Raw genomic sequence first — 21,444 nt, forward strand, 5'->3', positions numbered from 1 at the left:
GCTTTTCAACCAAGGGAGTGGGCTCTCTCATAATTCTGCCCTAAAACACTGCCATGAATAAAGAATGCTATCAAAACGTCCTGCAAGAGTGACTTCTTTCAGTGATCCATGAGCAATTTGGTGATAATCCATGCATTTTCCAGCATGATGGAGCACCATGTCACAAAGCAAGAGTGATAAAGAAGTGCCTCGAAGATCATTACATTGAAATTTTGGATCCGTGGCCAGGCAACTCCCCGGATCTCAATCCCATAGAGAACCTGTGGTCAGTCCTCAAAAGGCGAGTGGACAAGCAGAAGCCCACAAATTGTGATCAACTCTGAGAACTTATAAGGCAAGAATAGATCGCCATCAGTCAGGATTTGGCCCAGAAGCTAATATCCAGCATGCCAGAGCGAATTGCAGAGGTTATGAAGAACAAGGGTCAACACTGTAAATATTGACTCATATTTTTTTGCCAATAAAAGCCTTTAAAACTTATGATATGCTTATCATTGTTTTTCAGTATACCATAGAAACATGGAAAAGTAATCTACAAATACTGAAGCAGCAAACTTTGCAAAACACAAAATTTATGTCACTGCCAAAACTTTTGGCCATGACTGTACAGACACGTTGCCGCTGAAAAGCAATATGGGAATCCTGCCATAGCATCGAGATTGCTCGAATGAAGATCTTGATTAATCAGAAAATCTAAGTTTTTACCCAGACCTAGCATGAATGAATGGCATAATACATTATGGCATTTTCAGATGTGGTCGGCTGTGCAAGAGAACTGATGATTCTTCAAAATTTCTCATTTTGTGTTCATGGAAATTGATGTAGAATCACATGAGTGTGAGTAAATAAATTAAAATTTTAATTTGGGGGAGAGCTTATTCTATTCAATTAAACATTCGATTTCCCAAATTATCGATATGTGAATCTATATTTGTTGATTGCAGTTGTCGCTTATGCTGTAGCTGTACTGGAGTCCTGCTGCTCTCTGCTCACTTATGAAGTGCAGCTACTTCGTCACCCTTTAAATCGGCTCTGTGTATGTATTCTCTCTTTCCCTTAATGCATGCAGAATGCTATCTTGGAGGGCTCCAGAGAGGTATCTGAGTTCTACTATGACCAAATCTTTTGTACTTTCTTCACACTTTTCTTTCTGTAATATGCATTAGCACAGTCTATTTATCCTGCTTTAACATTTTGCCACCAGTTTGCATTTCCACTAAATTACCCCATGTATCAAATATTTTTCACTCCCAGAGCAAGATTGGAAACCTGATTTATTGTACAACATCCCCTCTATAGATCTCTGTTTTGATTTCTGATATTTAGAGCATGAACTTTTTTTTTTATTTGTCACAATATCCAAGTAGAAATTGTCACAATATTTGTTCATTATAATTTAGAAGTCTTAGTAATTGTAATTTAGACCCAGAGAAGCATGAACCTTGAAAAATGTGCATGTGATTTCTTCCCTCTCAGTGGTCGCTGGTGGTTGCCACCATCACAGAAATCCCACCTCTCCTGTTCCTACCCAACTTCCTGGTACAGCGCAAAGTTCTAAAACCTTTGAGAACACAAACGGGAGGAACCATTATGGTAGGTTTCAAATATCCATTTTACCCAGAAATGTATATATGGAGATTAAAACATGCACAATTTATGAATTCATACTGAACTCTTTTGTACAGTACAGTAGAATGGCATGTGGATTCAGATTTATTGAACAGTTTCATATCATAATCCAGCACTGTTATCATGTCCTATGAGATCCGTAACAAATACTGTATTTCTTCTAGTTATCTTGTTTCTTGACCTCTAGTCTATAAAATCCTAAAGGAAAGTGTACATTATTCCATTTGGAATTTCTCTCATGAAAATAAATCTTAAAGAATTCTAATGACAATTTTTTATCCCAATTTACAATCTGGCAACAAGAATCATCCTAACATAATATAAAACACAAGTGAGATGTTTTGGAACCTTTTGCACATCTGGGCGGTCAAAGGCAAGTGCTTAGAACATAGTCAATACAGTGGGAAAAAATTGAAAAAGTCCTGCACACTGGTGTAGCAAATATTAATTAGAGGTCTTTAATCGAAATTAGATTTTTAGTAAATTCAGGCATATGTCTGAAAAGGTCCTTGAAAAAAATTGTGGCTTTATAATAAAGACTTTCAAGTTACAACTGTGAGACCTTTTCTATTTTAATAGAAAACATAGTTCCCAGTGAGACTACTATGATCAGCAAAAGGATCAAATTCATCTGTAGGGCATCAAAAGTAATAAGAAAAATCTTTCAGGATTTTAAAGTTTTATAGCTGCCCAAGTAATTTCCTTTTATTGTTCAGCAGCAAGACATTTTATCAATACAATACAAATAGGGTTCTGATAGATTACACATCTTTACATAAAGAATAAAAAGTCAAAAGAAAATCCTTCAGTTTATCCAGTAGTGTCTCATGTGTTCCTGTAGGTCTTAAGATTGTACAAGCTCTAACAGGGTTTTATTCAGCAGCAGTTTTCAAGCAAGTAGCACAGAACATTTTTAAAGGTGACATATCATGAAAATCTGACTTTTCCAGGTTTTAAGTGATTTCTAGATGACAAGAAGAAATGATAAAAGAAAACTCGATCTGGTCTCATTTTGAAAGACAGAAAAAAAACGGATTATTATTTAAACAAAGCAGCATCCGGTTTTCTTTTTATTGCAAAGCTCATCGGAATGCGTCACTCTTGGACGATGGTCTTATCTGTGATAGACAAATGTATAACCCTTGCTGTGATAGAAATGCTAGTTTTAAGACATTTCCTGTTATTCCACTGCCATTAAATGTGTTTGATAGATTGGATTTTCCCTATGTTCAAGGGAGATAATAACAGAAATGCAAAACTAAGATAGAAGACAGATAAGCGATTAAGGAAAGAATATATGAAGAAACCATTAACAACTCAAATAAATGACTAAACTGAGTGTGTTTAAATATAAGAAATGCACAGGCTCTATAAAAAACTGCACAAACCCCTCCTAAACCATTAGTAGACGCTATATACACAGAACTTCTGTGTAAAGTTGAAAGGATTTGTAATTGGAGATGAAAGAAGTTCAGATAATGTTGTATCCTCTCTCAGCTTTAGCGCTAAGTTTCTCTGCTTTTGATTTATCCGGCATGTGAACAGATTTCTGTTTTTCTGTTAATTTATTGATGACTCGAAAGGAGAAAATTGCCAGCTGGAAAATGAGCCCATGAAAGTCTATTGACAGTAGTGTCTCATGTGTTCCTGTAGGTCTTAAGATTGTACAAGCTCTAACAGGGTTTTATTCAGCAGCAGTTTTCAAGCAAGTAGCACAGAAAATTTTTAAAGGTGACATATCATGAAAATCTGACTTTTCCAGGTTTGAAGTGATATAATCAGGTCCCCGGTGCAACTACCAACCAAGGCAATGTGGAAAAGATTAACCCAGTAACTTTGTTTTGGTAAGCCTTTTTCTGCAAGCGTCTGAAAAAAACAAGCGCGTCTGATTTCGCTCCCCTAGTGACGTTGCAAAAGGATCTCATTATAATATTACTGTGCCTTAATCTGTAAGTTTACACCCACGGAGCCGTCATTTTGATTTCGCAAGCGACAACGGTTTACCAGCTCTAATGCCACGGCGAAAGTTTGAGCAAAACATGCTAACTGTTCTGCCTTTGGCAGCACTGACGAGCACAGAACACTATTTAGAGTCCCAGCCTCAGAGACAAGAGAGCAGTGGATTTATTGATTTATTTACTGTATATTGCTGCTGCCACACATATCTAAAATAAACATGCAATTTATTTCCCAGCTGTTTACCTTCATAGACCAACTGTTTTTGTAACTTGTGTGTTTTTAACGTAAACTTGTGTGTGAATGAGAACTTAGTTTAGTACTCAAATGTTGTGACAGCTGCTTTCTGTCCGTGTGCTTCGGATGTGTGCTCTCAGAAAACCGTATATCAGAAGTTTAAACTCATATGGTTTAAAACGCATGATTTCAGCCGATAAACATGATAATCAGAACCATAACACATGTTTTTAGCAGGTCCGAGCTGTAATGGAGCAACTCTATTCTGGAAGAAGGGGCGGGGAGCAGCAGCTCATTTGCATTTAAAGAGACAGGCACGAAAAGCAGCGTGTTTCTGCTTCCTCTCAAAATAGGCATTTTCAAAATGATATAATAAATGATCTGTGGGGTATTTTGAGCTGACACTTCACAGACACATTCTGGGGACACCTGAGATTTATATTACATATTGTAAAAAGGGGCATAATATGTCTCCTTTAATAGAAATGGTGTACACATTGCTTTAGGATTTTTTTTCAGTAGGTTTTGTACAACACCAGGTGTTATACTGCTTGGAGAATGTAATACAGTGAGTCATCTTGCTCAGGCTCCAGCTCCATGGAGTATTGTTCAAAGTTTTGCTAGGAATAGGAACATTTGGTGACAGAAAGTTGTTTGTGAGGGCCTAGTTTGGGCCTCCCATTGGCATAAGTTGAAATAACCTGGGGAGGAACAGCCGGTAGGGAAGGCTCTGAACATCTGTGATACAGACACTCGGAGGAGTTTCTCACAGGTAACGCTACCACATTAACACTAACAGCCTCTTCTGAAGCTATCATAGAAACAGACACATTACTTGCTGCTTTTCTGCTTGGGAGTTAAACAGAGGAACAAAAAAATAAAGGCTGAGGGTGCTACTTTAATTCCTAATGAGTTTTCAGTGTTTTATTTCTCAGAGGAAGTTTCTGTTTTTGGATCTTAATAACCTGCTTGGATGTTTGTGCACTTCATCCCATGACAGTTTTCTCTGTAAGAAATGCTTTCTAATGTTTAAATTGTTGTATTTAAATATTTTATATGCTTAAATTTAAGCAGTAAGTACACAATGAGAGCCCAACTGAGAATTGCCACCACTTTGAAGACCATTTGGTATTTCTACCAAGACAAAAAGTGTCACAGTATTTAACTATGATAATAGTAATAATATATTTTTACATTTTCTCGGGAAAATATGAGAGGTGCTTGCTTGTGAAAAATCACTACCATGATGCTAGGGTAATGGCAGGACGAGACTTTGTGAAATTTCAGAACAACTGAACCAGTTCCTTTGAAAATTATTCACTGTTGATTTGAATAGAATCTAACATATTATTTTTAGTTGAAGCATTTGAGGCATTATGTGGTCTACCACCTGAAATTATTTTATGATTTAGGGTGTTGAGTTGTCATGGCAACAAAGTTGTAAAACTAAATGCAACATAGCAGGCAATTTTTTTCACGAAAAAATCATATTGCTTAAGCCTTGTGTACTATTAAAGCAGTGTTTTAATGTTTACTGATTGGCCTCATTCACTTCTATTATAGAGTGCCTCACTGTAACCCAAATGTTTGCTTTTTTAGAGAAAAGGATGGACAAGTGTAAATTAATTTTAATGGTAATGGTAATCTTCTACCAGCAGTACCATCTTGAAGACGTCCTTCCCTCTTTTCTATCCTCCCTGTTATTACAGTGATGTAAAACACTGTAGTAAACTACTTTGCAATATGCCAGGTGTTCTCCACAGTGCATCTGCGCTCTGACAGACTGCACTGCGCGGCAGACGAACTCGCGATGAGGGTGCTCCACATGTCCCTCTCAGCCCGAGAACATAATTATACCTCCCATTGAGCCCTTCTCATGGCCTGCTAATTGACTGCCATTTCAGTCAGCAGTCGTAGTAGTTCTGGTTCGGGGAACATGGGAGTTTGTGCGGGCCGTCCCCATCTTAGGTAGTGCTCAAGGAAGTTCAAGGTTAGACAACATCCACTGTGTAATTGTGGGCGTTGGGAGAAATAATGGGCAGACTCGTATCATTAATCTCTGTTCTGTTGTTGTGGATTTGTTTATTATCAGAGTCTTAATGTGATGATTATGAATGAGATCAGATGTGCACACTTGTCTTTGCTTTAATAGCACTACTTCAGTTACAAATAGTGCAGTTGAGCTTGAGTTTAGAGATGCAGAATGTGGCGGTGGATGTTTGTATAAATTATGCTTTTCACACGGAGCAGTAATAATGTCATTTAGGTAGTTTGACTAGAAATAGCATTGATATGAGCTGTTTTGATTTTGAAGAGGATACATTTGTTTCGCCAAATATCAAGGTTTAAAAATAAGCATGGCCCAGAGCCAGTATGAATGAACAAATTCTAATGATGTCTTCTTGAGTCATCATTGTCCCAATGTTTAGTAGATGAGTATACAAATTTGTGTTTGTTATATACTTATACACTGCTTAGGGATCTAGGGAGTGAAATGAAACGCAGGTGGAGATTTGTCAAAGTGTGCAAGTGGCTTGTGAAAGTCTTTGCATCAGGTGGAAAGTGTTGGTGTAAATAAATCAATAATGTTTTGCACTATTTCATTATATTCCAGTAAATGTCTGAGCAACTGGGATAAATTATAGCTGGCATGAAGTATTTCTTAAAAGAAAAAAATATAAAAAGCTTTGCCATTACAGGAATGAATGACATTTTAAAATATATTCAAATTTAAATTGTAATAATATTTCACAGTATTGTTGTATTTACTGTATTTTTTATATATATCAGCTGAATTAAATGTGAACTACTGGCCCAAAAAGAGGCTTGTATAGACTGTATAGACATGTTGCCTTTTCTTTTTCATTGAGAACACTGGATGATTTGAAGTAAATTTATATGCACTCTGGTCCTTGAATTGATTGAAATTATTGCAGACTCAAACTTTTGATGCAGTTTTACTGATGGATCCCCTATCAGTATAGAAACCCAGAGGAGAGGGAGAGCCAGATAAAGTTAAAAAGGAAAGATAGAGCTGAGTTAAGCTTAGCTGTGCCTCCTAGGAACAGCTCAGGGCTCTAGGCTCACTGATAACCTTCTCCTTATGCAAAGCCATGCACTGGCTGCAGCCAAGGGATTGAGCTCAAGAGCACGGTGTGTGTGTGTGTGTGTTCGTACATGTGTGGAGCTCTCCTCTCAGTTTGGCACTCTACTTCACGAATGACTGAAAGCAGCTTTAAATGCACTCACAGGAGAGTGTCATGAGTGTACTGGATTGTATATCAATTCTAGTGCAGTTAAACTGGTCTAAAATTATTATCATTAGTTGGTATCCCAGTGTGTGTGTGTGTGTGTGTATATATATATATATATATATATATATATATGAACACATAAAGGATACAGTAAGCAACACAAGTCAGAAGGAATATTGAATAATATCTACTTTTTTTAGAACAATCATCAAAGAAATAAAAAAAATATATATATAATGGTTTTCACAAAAATATGAAGCAGCCCCAACTGTTTTCAACATTAATAATAATAAGAAATGCTTCTTGAGCATCAAATAAGCATATTAGAATGATTTCTGAAGGATCATGGGACACTGAAGACTGAAAGCTATTTATTAAAATGCCTCTCAACATAAACTATTCGAGGCTATACCACTCTCAGTGACACTGCAGTGCAAAGTACTCAGAGCTTCCAATGACTCATGGAGGCAACTAGATGACAAGAAGAAATGATGAAAGAAAACTCGATCTGGTCTCATTTTGAAAGACGAGTGAAAATCGAATTATTATTTAAACAAAGCAGCATCAGGTTTTCTTTTTATTGCAAAGCTCATCGGAATGCGTCACTCTTGGACGATGGTCTTATCTGTGATAGACAAATGTATAACCCTTGCTGTGATAGAAATGCTAGTTTTAAGACATTTGCTGTTATTCCACTGCCATTAAATGTGTTTGATAGATTGGATTTTCCGTATGTTCATGGGAGATAATAACAGAAATGCAAAACTAAGATAGAAGACAGATAAGTGAATTGAGGAAAGAATATATGAGGAAACCATTAACAACTAAAATAAATGACTAAACTGAGTGTGCTTAAATATAAGAAATGCACAGGCTCTATAAAAAGCTGCACAAACCCCTCCTAAACCATTAGTAGACGCTATATGCACAGAACTTCTGTGTAAAGTTGAAAGGATTTGTAATTGGAGATGAAATAAGTTCAGATAATGTTGTATCCTCCCTCAGCTTTAGCGCTAAGTTACTCTGCTTTTGATTTATCCGGCATGTGGACAGATTTCTGTTTTTCTGTTAATTTATTGATGACTCGAAAGGGGAAATATGCCAGCTGGAAAATGAGCCCATGAAAGCAAAGTGTTCTCTCTCTCTCTTTTTTTATATACCTAGGCTGGAAAGCTGGCAATGGATCGAGGATGGGCAATAAATGTGGGTGAGTTCTCTTTGTAATGTTCCCAATCATCAGTCGAAAAACAATTGCCGAGAGAATAAGTGTATCTTACTGTGGCTTATGGATTTGCTGTGCTCCGTGTATATTTGATTCCATCTAAGACAAACTATTGATCATTTAAAGTAGTGATTCTAAAACATCCTAATATTACTTAGTCACAACAAATTCCCTCTAATTTAGTCGCCACTGAACTTATTAGCATTGAGAGACAATGCAATGCCCTATTTTTACGGTGGCCAAGAGAACTCAATGCGCTGCTGTAAGGTCAAAAATTATCAAAGACTTCTGCTTTCCTGTCCCAAACCTATCTTCAGTAACAAAAGGGCTGTAGCGTATGGAACACTCCAACACACAATATATATTTTGTTAGCTAGATTTCACAAATACTTTGTAACACCCCAGGACGCCGAACAAGACCCTGGTTTCATGGTAACCCGATACATTTACAACCTTGTGGAATGCGAGCCGGCTCTCATTCTGCTTTCTCCAGAAACAAAGGGACACAAATGCACAGGAGAAATGGACTTTTCTACTAATTAATTCATAGGAAAACCTTCTTTGAATGAACACCCATTTTCTTCAGGCCAGTGTGTATATTATTGCTGTGTTGTATTTAATCTGTTGTATTATAGACTATTTTTATTCATGCTTACGATAAACCACCTTTTCACTATATGTAATCTTACCTTGTTTAGTATCTATGAATTTGCCTTCGTATGATCGAAACAAGCGGCATCCAGTTTATTGAGTGAGGGGACTGTGACGATTTGTTAATTTAATGAATATAAAAATGAATAAAATTAGTGTGTCAGATTGGTCGAGACGCTACACCATCCTTCATCTATTTTGTAAGCAATTCAAGTGTAACCATAACAAAATATTGTTATTAAACCATTTCAATTATTAATTATGTGCTAACTAGTCTTGATTCAAGGTTAATATTAAAGTGCTACCTATTGCAATACAATAGTCACTCAATAGCAACGCTCTCCCACATATTTAGCTATTCTAACTGCGCTTATTTCCGTCGTTGGTATAAGTGGCAGTGGGTGGTAATAGACTAGAAATGTACAGTTTTATACCATCGTGCTGATAACGTTTCTTTAGTCATTCGGCAATCCTACAGCCTGAACCACCGTAGGGAATCCATCCTTACACTGCAAATGAATAAACACATGCAAATAGAAAAAACACCAGCAAATTAAGAAAACATATGAATCAGTTTGACAATACACGTGCTGCAAATACTGCAAAATTCCCCAAAGATGGCTACATAGCAATGCATTCACTATTCTATTCTCATCCTCATTTCTGAAGAAACTAGGAGAAAAAGCGAAGCTTCTGCTAGCTCAGCCATTTCCTTCTTGCCGCTGAGAAACAGAGTGGCTCTTTGCCTCTTCATTGCTAAACATTAAGAGACAATGGACGACTGTTCATTCAAATGCACGCGTTGTTCCTCGGAGGGTGTTGCACAGTAATTGAAAGGTGTGAATCAGCAAGCGGGGTCGTGTGAATAAGCAATAAATGCTAATCAGCAACCGGCCCGCTCCCATAGAGGAATTTCCGGAGTGCAAAGTAATTTAATGAGGCTAAATGTGGCAGGTCATGGGAGGACAGATTGGATCTGTTGCCTGAATGTATAAATATGATCCTAATTAAAAGCTAGTCTCTCAATCACCCACATTTTGAGGGAACATTCAGATTCTTAGTAGCACTGGAAAACAGGTACCATTTTTATACAGCATTCATTGAGGCAATGTTTTAAAGGCTCCTTTCTGCTTTTCTTGCAGGAGGAGGCTTCCACCACTGCTCTAGTGACAAAGGAGGAGGTTTCTGTGCCTACTCTGACATCACACTAGCTATCAAGGTGGGATGTTTGCATCAGAACATTAGAGATTGCAAAATGGGCAATTTATTAGTCATGTAAAACAGTTGTAAATAATATGAATGAATTATTAATAATATAAAAAATTCTCAGTGGCTTGAACAGTTTATGGGCCAGATTTACTAACAGCTTGCGACAGCGCAAACCGCCTTTTGGCAGTAAAATAGTACTGTCAGGATTTACTAATTAACACGCAGTGAAGAATTAGCGCTGAAAAGGCGTGGACAGTTATATTTGTGCCTGACCTTTCAGACGCAAAATTTATGGGAGGAGAGTAGTAAAATGAATCATGCAACGCGATTTACTAATGTTTGAGTGAATAGTTTTTTACTCAGCTCTTTTTATTCAAAATTATTATTTAGTCACATAAGAATATATTTTTATTAATAAGTATAAAAAAATAATATCATATATTTAAAATAAGTGAATAAAGAATAATGAATAAAGAAAACTTTGGAAAATATTTTTTAAATGCATATACAGTAGTCAGTGTTTTTTTTTTAACTACATAAGGAGCTAAATCAGTTGATGACGAACATCTCCAAATAAATCAAATATAGTATTGTTTTACTACTGTAACTTTATGACTCCTATTTAAACATGCTGTTGTTATTGGCTAACATTTTTACTTTGGAAATGAGCATTTTTGGGTTGTGGATTTGCTTCGATCATATTCAGTATAGTTGCTGGTTGCTCATGTTAAAAAGTAATGTAATTTTACTCTATTTAAGAAATAAACAGACTAAAGATAAGAGGATTACTTGAAAGATAAGAGGATTACTTGCATAAACATATCATTAAACCTTTTTACTGTGGAAATTCATGTAGCATTTCTCAAACAAACCAGCATCTGAATTTATCCTTTCATTAAAAAAATTCCTGCATGGACTCATGGGTACAGATATCATGTTCGGTATCTATGTAACATCTTTTTACTCAAACTCATCCATTGATTTCTTTTTTTCCACATTCATTCCACACAGATTGTTGCTATGTCATGAGATCCACAAACCTCTTTGCAATTTGTTCCTCTGTCAGGCACAACCTAACTGCTTCCCTTGTGCGTTTCCCTCTGCAGTTTCTCTTTGAGAGGGTGGGGGGAGTTGCCAGGGCCACCATCATCGATCTAGATGCCCATCAGGTGAGCAGTCCTTTTCCAACTTCACTCTGTCAGTCAATGGAATTGATGCTGTAGATGAGATAATCAAAGGCAAAATCAATAACTCCGCACTCTGATTACTTATATGCAGCAGCTTGGACTCTTCTGCAGCTGAAACATGCTTTCTTCTGTTGGCATGGCTCTGTTAGTATTGGCTGTTAAGTGTGTCATTAAGATGATTGCCATGGCAATCGCTACCCAATAATGGCAATGCTACTCTTTTGGACTGTCAAGTGTGTTAAGAGTTTCTTTTCCCAAGGTTTTGACATTTAGAATTAAACTTTTTTTAAATGAATATTTTTATTTCAAAGAAATTTGGTTTTTTGAACTTTCTATTCATCAAAGAATCCTAAAAAATGAATCTCGGTCTGATTTCTTTAGCAACAAATCAGCATATTAGAATGATTTCTGAAGGATCATGTGACACTGAAGACTAGAGTAATGGCTGCTGAAAATTCAACTTTGCATCACGCAAATAAATTAAATTTTTTAATTGATTAAAATATACTTTAAATTGTAATAATATTTCACAATATTATAGTTTTACTGTATTTTTGATCAAATAATTGCAGCCCCGATGAGCATAAGAGGCTTCTTTCAAAAACATGCAAAGGGGAAGATTTTCGGAAATAATAGAGGGAAAGAAGTTGTGACAGTTCTGAGACTTGCCGTATGTATACATAGTAATTTATACCAATCTCTCTTATTTCAAAAGAAAAATTTAATTTTGTATTATATGATCTCTTTAGAGATTAGATATGAATATTGTAAGAAGCCACTGTGTTGCTCTTAGCAGCAGTAGAATATGTCATATCCGATGCAGTGCTGAGATGGTAAATTATCCTGCTGTTTAATAAAATATGACTCTTCTTTAATCATTCTCGCTAAATTACGGGTTTTATGGTCCTTAACTGGGAGTGTAGACTTCACATGGTTATCAGCCATATGTCAGTCACTGATTTATCCTTATCATGATATTTGCTTGGTCACAAGTGTATTTATAGGCTGACATACAAATTAATTAACACCAAAGCAGCTAAGCACTTGTGAGACTGCATGCTCATTGTGATCTAGCTTCTCTCTGTGGACATTGGGGACAGTGAAGGTGAGCAGAAAATATTTAGTTTGACGTCATGCTCACCTGAGCGAGAGAGAGAGCTGGATGAAGCGAAAGAGACAAGGAAGTGCTTGATGAGATAACAGAATGAAAAAGAGAGCTGTCTCACAACCAAGGACTCTGAGGTAAAGAGTTGAATTAAGCAGCAGGGCTCTAAATGGGCAATCAGCTACAAAGAGTTTCAGGTGACAGCTGTCACACTCATTTCTGACATCCATAATTCTTTATGTTGTCAGGTTTTCAGTGATGGTGTTACAGTATATAGTTTTTCAAGATAATTTGAACGAAAGGAAGGCAAAATATATGTCATCTATAGTGAAAGTATACTAAGAGAGTCTCTGCTGAAAAGAATTAAATGAAATGAAAATTCTAATTTTCATAAATTTTCTTATATGTTATGATTCTTATTGTGAGCCATGCATGTTTCATTTTTTTTTTACCTCGTAATAACCTGATCTTCTGGTGAAATAACAGACTTCTCTCTGGTGACGTATGCTGGACATCTGTATATAAGTGTATATATTTTAGTGTTTTCTATTTTAATACATTTTAAAATGTAGTTTATTAATGTAATGGTAAAGCTGAATTTTCATTTTAATCATTCTAATATGCTGCTTTGGTGCTTAAGAAACATTTTGTACTATTATCAATGTTAAAAAGAGTTGTACTGCTTAACATTTTTGTGGAAACCGAGATTTTCAAAATTATCCAATGAATAGAAAATTCAAAAGAACTGTAATTTTTAAAAATAAAAATCTCTTGTAACATTAAAAGTTATATGTATTTACTGTCACTTTTGATCAGTTTAATTAATTCTTGCTGAATAAAAGTATCAATTTCTTTCCAAAAAAAAAAAAAACCACTTACTGACCCCCAACTTTTTAATGATAATCATTATTTCTTTCCACGCCACTGATGGAAATTTCCATCTTTCCGTGTTTTCCGCTAGTACACGTCTTCTGAAAGAGTATTGAATGTCTGGATCAAAACACGGTGAGGAAGAAGCAGAAACAAGCGATCGTAAGCAGATCGTATGTAAGCAGATGCATATGTAAAATAATGGGAACATCAAACACTAATCATTATAGAAATCAAAACTGCCTAAGATTACTGAATGAAATGACAATCCAGGAAGTGGTTTAGGACAGTGCAAGCTTTGGATGTGTTGATAGAAGCGATCTATTCCATCTATGTTTTGATCATCATCCTGAATCTGATCCAGGCGTAGTCTTTTACAAAAACCTGATTTTCTCAGCTTTGTTCAAAATGTTGCTTTTTTCAGTAAACTTACCCATATTCAAGTCTTGATAAAAAAAATAAATAAAAAAAATACAACAAAACATTTTGGGTGCCATTAAACTTTTGTGAAAATGCCCAAAAATGCTGGCGGTGGCTGCCAACTTTTTTAGTTTTGTTTACTGATTTATTATAAAGCACATTTAAAAACAACAGATGGTGAAGCCAAAGTGCTGTACAGGAAATGTACAACAGAATTAAAACAAAATAAAGACTAGAAAAAATACAAACAACCAAATGGACTGATATATGATCAAACTCGGCACATAAGTGGCAAAAAAACACTGCAGAAAAAATATTGTGAGGAACACTAAAACAGTTATAGTGACCTGCCTTGCATAGTAAAAGAGCTGTAAAAAAAAAGCACAGAAACAACACTCTTTCTATCCAGTATGCATGGCCATGTTAGAGAACGCGCAAGCCTGAACACCACAAGAACCACCCAGAAAAATCAACATGTTTCCATCAAATTTGCAGTTTATTGCACTCTCCTTCCTATGATCACCTCCTCTGCTAATTTGCCCAGCCTATTAATTAAGTTTTCATGGACCCAGGAGCTGTTGTTCCTGATAATTTTGGTGCAACAGTAGCACATAAAACTGCCATAAGCATTTTTAAGTGTGGCTTGATTGTAATTATAGTCTTTTGCTCATCGACTAAGCCAACAAGATCAGATCAATACCATTGCCGGGTGAATAATTCATGGAGGGCCACAAGCAGGACAAAGGTAAGAATCCTCATGTTGGCATATAAATGTGCCTGAAAGCGCTGTCTCAGCTGGGTTTAAAGGCTGTGAAAATATCGAGAGGGGAGAAGTTGGCGTTAAAGCTCCAATTAAAGGCTTAAAACTATGACATGTAATGGCAGACGCTGGTCTCTGTAGGCGACGACTAGTGCATATATGAAGTGTTTGCTAATAACCAGGATTATCTGCACAATGAGAGGACATATTAGGAATCAAAGTACTAAAATTAGTTGTTAGCACCCCTGGATCTTTACATACCCAACAATGACTAAAGACTGGCTGATACAGTAGTAATAATGGACCTATAGGGACACCTAGCGTTGTGGATGTATTTCAGCATCACGCAAGGTCATAAGTTTTAGCTAGTAATGTTAGAAATACTAATTTGCAGTCAGCTATGATACATTTTCTCCACTATCGATTGTTTCCAATAACAGGAGGATTACAGAGATCAGATGAGTGTTCAGCTATTCATATTTTCAAAAGTATTCATATTCTTTGTCTAAAACATTTTAATGAGGAAAAATATTCCTTTTGACATTTGTATTGATGGGTCAGTGAAGTGACAGGACATTAAGAATCAAGAAATGGTCTGAACTGAATTCATTCTAGGTTTCATACTAAATTATGTTATTCATTTATAATATTTATTAATATTTTGAACTGGCTTGTATTGTTCGATTATTATTGTTTTAATTTTAGGTTAAGCTATAGAATAAGTTTTTGTCATTTTTATTTATTTATTTTTTTAAATAAAGGTCAATATTTCAATATTTGAAAGTGTCATCTATATATATACAGTGAAGATCAAAATGAGAGAACAATCTATAAATAATTCCTTTTTTTCTGAAATATTGTTAATCTTCATAGCTCAAAAATTTAAGGAATATTAGCTGTGGGTATACCACTATTTTACTAACAATTTTGAGAAAATATCTAAGGCATTTCAACAAAAACCTTTATTTTTTGGAAAACATAGTGATCAAAATGAAAGAAAAGGAACTACTGTAGCACGAAAGAAGTTTACAACTAAAATTTTGGAGGGTTACAGCTGTAAGGGAAACAGGTCAATTTAGCTCAAAGGGAATCATTTAAGATTTTAAAGGGAACTCCACCAATAATATGTAAGGGAATTTGGACAGAATCACTGTTTTACGGGTTAATCACTGAGACGGCCAGCGATTCAGTGAACGAGCCGTATGACATAAATTCTGCAATGGATATTTATATCCAAAATATAGTGAAAACACTATTAATTAGCACAGTAACAAGATCGGCAGTTTAAGACATTAACTTGTGAGCACAAAACACGAGATACTTCTCTTTTCAATATAAATAAGGCTTTATTGGATAAATCTAAGACATATAAACTAATCTAACACACGCATTCACACAAGTTGCAGAAAGAGAGAAAGTGAGGAAATAATTAGTTTAAGAGAATGAAAATGTGAAATCCCAAGTTTACAGCAATATGTTCAATTGCATAGATCTGAACAACCATCAATCACTTAATTAACCCTCGCATTGAGTCCCCCAATTAGGTTAAAATTTATATTAAATGCACCAGTTCAGCTGGGATCTGGAGGTATTGTGTTCCTGTGTGCGGGGTTCCCTTCCTTGTCTGGTTGCCGAAAGGGGTTTCCCGCTTTTCTGATTGGCTGGAGGTTCAGTCTTGGGAAGCCAGTGGTTGGGCGTTGGCTGGCGACGCGGAGCTGTGGTCTGCAGTTGAAGTTTAGACGGCACTCTTTCGGAGATGCGGCGTTAGGCAAACTTAACTCGGAACACACGAAACTCTCAATGGAAAATAAAATAAACTAAAGTAAAGAAATAGAAGTAAAGTTTGACGAGACCAGGTGGCATTTATCCTCATGGTTTTGGAGGAGATGGCGTGCAAGCCAGAGCACACTCAAAAGCGCTAAGAAGCGCTGGCTAAAAAGCATATAACTAAAAAGCCGCATGGCTAAAAAGCATATAACTAAAAAAACATGACTAGAAGCGACAAGCTAAAAGCTAGACACAAAAAGCTAAAAGCTAGACACAAAAAGTAAAGTTTGATGGTGTGCTGAGTATTTAAACCGGGCTGTTTAACACACCCCAAATGGTGCCTTGACCAATTGTAGCTCGGGGTGTTGCAATGTTTCTCCTCATTCATAAATCAAATGTTCCCTTATCAGTCACATGGTCCGCGCTTTTCCCGCTCTTGCCGAGTATAGTTTGGACATGATTTCTATAACAAGAATATGATACATTTGACAAAGAATTGATTGGAAGAAACGTTTCAAGCAAGAAGATTCAAACTCACACATACCAAACATGAATACGAACCATTAAGCTATTCAATAGTTATTAAAAATACATACACCATTTAATCTTGATTACTTGCCCTAAAATTGACAATCTCCTTCCTGAGTTGTTATGATCAGTGTGTTCCTTTTGTGTTAATGTTGAAAGCTGTTCTGTGAAAGAGTTGGTTAGGCTTGCTTCAGACTGGCTAGGGTCTGATTTATGAGCATCCTGTTGTCTTGGGCCTTTGTGGAATTTGAACTCCTCGTTTCAACCATGTTTTGACCAAATCTTAGATTGTCTGATTCGGTCTGATACCCTACACAGCTGTCAGAAATTAGTAGGAATTGTAGAGGCCCCTGCTTTAAAGCCACAGGACATCACTAGTTTCTCACACTGCGCTGGTGTGATCTTGGTCCACTCTTCTTCCACTCTCTTCCATAGTTCGGTGACTGTAGTGGTTTTTTTTAGCCATTGTTGCCAAGTATTTTCCATAGATTTTCAGTTGGGATTAGATTAGGACTCTGGGCTGGCCATTTCATTATTTCAGTGTTCTTAGCTTCAAGGATCTGCTTTACCAGTTTCTCAGTGTGACGGGGGCATTGTCTTGCATGAAAATTGCAGGCTGATTGGGAGATACTTGCAGGGAAGGAACTGCATGTTGCTGAAGAAGGTTCAGATAAACATTTGGATTCACCCTCAATGTAGTTGTATAAGAGCCCACTCCTGCTGCAGAAAACATCCCCCAAACCATGACACTTCCTCCTCCACCTTTCACTGACTTCTTTACGCACTTGGGCTTCAGTCTTTCCCCAGCTTGACACCGAACATAATGTTTCCCATCAGACCCAAATAAATTACATTTACATTTATTCATTTAGCAGATGCTTTTAGCCAAAGCGACTTACAATTAAGGAATTAAACTTGCTTTCATCACTAAAATGAACTTTGGACGAGTTCTCCTCTCTCCAGCCTTTTTGCGGGTCTTGAATGAATTAGTGTCATTGTAAAGCTGCAGTATTCTAGAAATCACAGATTTGGAATGACCTGCTTCTCTTGCAATGGCTGAGGGTCATCCCTTTGGCCTTCATCTGCACAACCACATTAGAGTGTCCGCCATCTCAGTGAAAATTGCAGGAATGCTGCCAGTTAAAAGGGGTTTGTCATATAATTAAAGAAATTAGCCCCAGGTGCCATATTAACACCAATAACTTGTAGGTATCTTTAAATGTTTTCTAATTTTGATCAGAGTTCTTTTTCAAAGATCTCATTTAAGTTTTTTATACAGTGCTTCAGAATATAATGCATTTATGAAGTATGCTTAAAAAACGTAATTTAAACTTTAAAAAAACAGCATCTCCTAGCATCTTTCTGACTGTGTTTTTATAGTTTGATAACTTCATGTCATCATATATCCAAACAGTATACTTTATCACCTCTTTAACTGCCTGTAGCAAACTACAGAGGGTAAATCTACATGAAAACAATGAAATTGTCAATCTGACATTTCCAGCATGTTCCAGTTCCGAGGTGATTGCAGACTTGGTCTCTGATGCAGAAATTCTGTACCTTCCATCCTCTGGTCTTATAATAGCGTTTACACATTAATATTACAGTTCTATAACAGTTCACCTCTACTAGAGACCATCATTGCTACCTAAAAGCTGCTGCACGTTCAGCAATCACTCCTGTATATATTATTAATGTAAGCTGCCTGTTAGATTTCAGAAGACCAAATGCAAAATTGCTACATGGATTTCTTTTTGCCAGCAGCAAGGTTTCGCTGCTTGAGTGCACAGATGGTGCAGACAGGAGAATGTTAATGTGTCCCTAATGCGCAGTTCATAGTCTCGTAATTGGCTAACGGTCTTTGTGAGCAGAGAGACAGGGCTGTTTTGGAATAAGAGGCTGTAGTCGTACACATGAGTTGTGGGCCTTGCAGCAGTTTTAAATTAAAAGTGACAATAGCCAGACGCTGTACATGACAGATGAGGAGGATGGAATGAAGAGAGATGGAAATGTTATGTCTTCAGAACACACAGCTCAATACTTAGCATTTCCGAGAGCTAAAAAAAAGCTCATCTTCGCATCTCTCGCTGTCAGTCATGCTCTATTTCAAAAACAAAAGCAGTTGTATTCACACTGGACACATGCAATACACTGCATTATAATAACTGTTGTTGACAAGCAGATTTGAGATTTTTATGAGCCGGCACAAAGTGAGTGAACTTTTTGTAAAACACATAAAATACAATAGTTATGAAATGCATATCTTTGACCCAGTTTTTCTGTCGTCTGTCTTCTTTTTCCAATATCTCCATAGTATACACTGCAAAAATAATAATTAAATTTTTGTTGTTTTCATCATATATAGTAAAAATATCTAACAAATAATTAAAACAAGATACATTTACTTGAAGCAAAGTTAAATAAATTTTATCTGAAGCTTTATAATATAAATTTTCCTTTTACTGCCTTTATTGTTATTATTATTATTATTATTATTATTATTATTATTAAGGGTGTTGTGGGAATGAGCCCTGGTGGTGATTAATAATTTTGTTTTATTTTTTTTAATGTGTTGAAGGATGATTATCATATCATTAACAAATTAATAATAAAACTATTTTGTAATTATTGTTTAAATTGTTCACTTTTTAAAGAAACAAATCTTGTTTATGGTTTATTCTTTGTTTTGAGAATGTATATATATTTTTATGGAAAACAATACAAAATATGCTTTCTTTGCAGGAATTTCACCAACAAAGTTCTGCAGATTTCCACAGAATTTGAGCCCTCATCATTCACAAAGACTCATTGTTTGCATGCTGACTTATTGAATATTCAAATTTAATATAATTTCAGCTCATTGTAAAACATTGGGTTGTATTCAAATCCATTATGTAGAATTCTGCAGATTTTCTCTGAAAACCAGGCGTAGAATATGCATAAAGGCCTGAGTATCTCCCAGATAAGCGTTCTAGTGTTAACCACTAGACCATATCTTTATTATATATATTTAATGCACTGTAGTTAGTGAAACTAGCAGCAGCATTGTAGTTATAGGTTCTAACAGCAGGAATCCACATAATATGAACTTATATCTGCTCTTTGATATATATTGCAGGGAAATGGCCACGAGCTGGATTTCCTGGAAGACAGACGCGTTTACATAATGGATGTCTATAATCGCCACATCTATCCAGGAGATGGATATGCAAAGAGTGAGTTAATGTGCATTTGAGTGTGTAAATGGGGGTTTGAAGTGATCCTGATTATGTAAAGATATCCTGTCCCACAGTGATACAAAAAGCCAAAGCACTTTGGATCATGGTTATCTGACTAATTTAGCCTAGACTTGCTCTTTATTTGCATATCTATACAAATTCACAACTACACACTCACAAATAATGACATACTGAGGTGGAGGCAGATGAAAGGAAATGAAAGAATGCATGGGAAGAAGGTAAAGTACTTTTGCTCTCCTACAGGGGGCAGTGGCCTGCAACCCTCATACTACTGCGAGCTGTTGGCTCACTGTCTTGTACTGTATCGTTGTATGTGATTTTCATCATACACATTTCTATTGTTATTGTAACCCTCTTCTTTATACTTTCTCTGTGTTTGCATGCAAACAAAAAAGGATGTCAGTGCAGCATATAGTATATTTGTTTTTGTCTTTCTTTGTGTACCTTCTTAAACATTGTTTCTGATACAAATATTTCATTACAAGTACATGTCAAACTGTGTGTATTCACTTATTTTTGTTGCTTAATTTATTTGACAAAAATTTCCAAACCTTTGAAAGTCTTCCTTTGGCTTACAATGATACAGTATTCAAATTCTAATTGATTGTTGATGTCATTTGCATATTTGCGTACTGAATTGTGATTGGTCTTCTTTTTCTGCCTGGCATGCACTGATATTTCCTTCCGGAAATGTATTGATTGATATGTTGAATATCAAAGAAACAGTCTACAGTGTTTTGAAGGGATGACTGACAACATGCTCCAACTGGCACCGATATGGTCACATTATAATCTTTGTCAATTAACGCATCCGTTATCTGCACTGTTCTAACTCGCTCTGTCAAACATTTGAGTAGGAGTGACAGAAAACTTGCTGTTCTGTTCAGCTTCAATGCACACCTTGCGACAACTTGTCAAACCTGAGATGATTTCATTAATGCATTTACATACCGTAACCAGCTAAACATAAAGTTTTATAAACGTATAATGATCTGACTCAAACTTCCCCTCGCTCTATTGAAGGCGCATCCTGGCTTCTCATGATAAGTTTTGCATGGCCTTATTCTCCTTAAAATTTTCATTCGTTTTTTCTAAGCCATTTTCCCTCTGTGACTTCTCAGTAGGTTCAAAAGAGAATATTCCTTGGTTTTCTGACTCTGTGTATTTGTAGTCCTCTCATCTGCCTGGAAAGGCACAAGAGACTAATTAGGTCTTAAAAGCCTCTGAGTAGGTATTGTGGTCTATTTGCCTTTAAATCAGGCTTAAGTAAACGAAAGAACACCTTACATTAGGTTTTGCCTTTTTAAGGTAAATAGTTGCATCTTTTCAGTTACATCCACAGCAAATTTGGTGAGAAAAGAAACCCAGAAAACTCCTTACTGACTTTCCCCCCAAATTTTAGAAGGATGT

The 21,444-nt window shown here is 36.2% G+C and overlaps 1 protein-coding gene across 3 annotated transcripts in view; it reads left to right on the forward strand.

Moving 5' to 3' along the window:
- hdac11 (histone deacetylase 11) overlaps positions 1-21,444 on the forward strand; it is a 29,857-nt gene that overhangs the window by 5,223 nt on the left and 3,190 nt on the right. For 2 of the 3 annotated variants that reach the window (XM_016232632.1, XM_016232634.1), the window contains exons 5-10: positions 1,070-1,096; positions 1,477-1,593; positions 8,241-8,283; positions 10,092-10,168; positions 11,265-11,327; positions 19,914-20,010. In XM_016232632.1, coding sequence (XP_016088118.1) covers positions 1,070-1,096; positions 1,477-1,593; positions 8,241-8,283; positions 10,092-10,168; positions 11,265-11,327; positions 19,914-20,010 — 424 coding nt within the window. The remainder of the gene's footprint in view (positions 1-1,069; positions 1,097-1,476; positions 1,594-8,240; positions 8,284-10,091; positions 10,169-11,264; positions 11,328-19,913; positions 20,011-21,444) is intronic. The other variant, XM_016232633.1, reaches the window with a different exon arrangement.

Source organism: Sinocyclocheilus grahami, unplaced genomic scaffold (genome assembly GCF_001515645.1).
Source record: "Sinocyclocheilus grahami isolate Dianchi unplaced genomic scaffold, SAMN03320097.WGS_v1.1 scaffold415.1, whole genome shotgun sequence".
NCBI classification, from domain to species: Eukaryota; Metazoa; Chordata; class Actinopteri; order Cypriniformes; family Cyprinidae; genus Sinocyclocheilus; species Sinocyclocheilus grahami.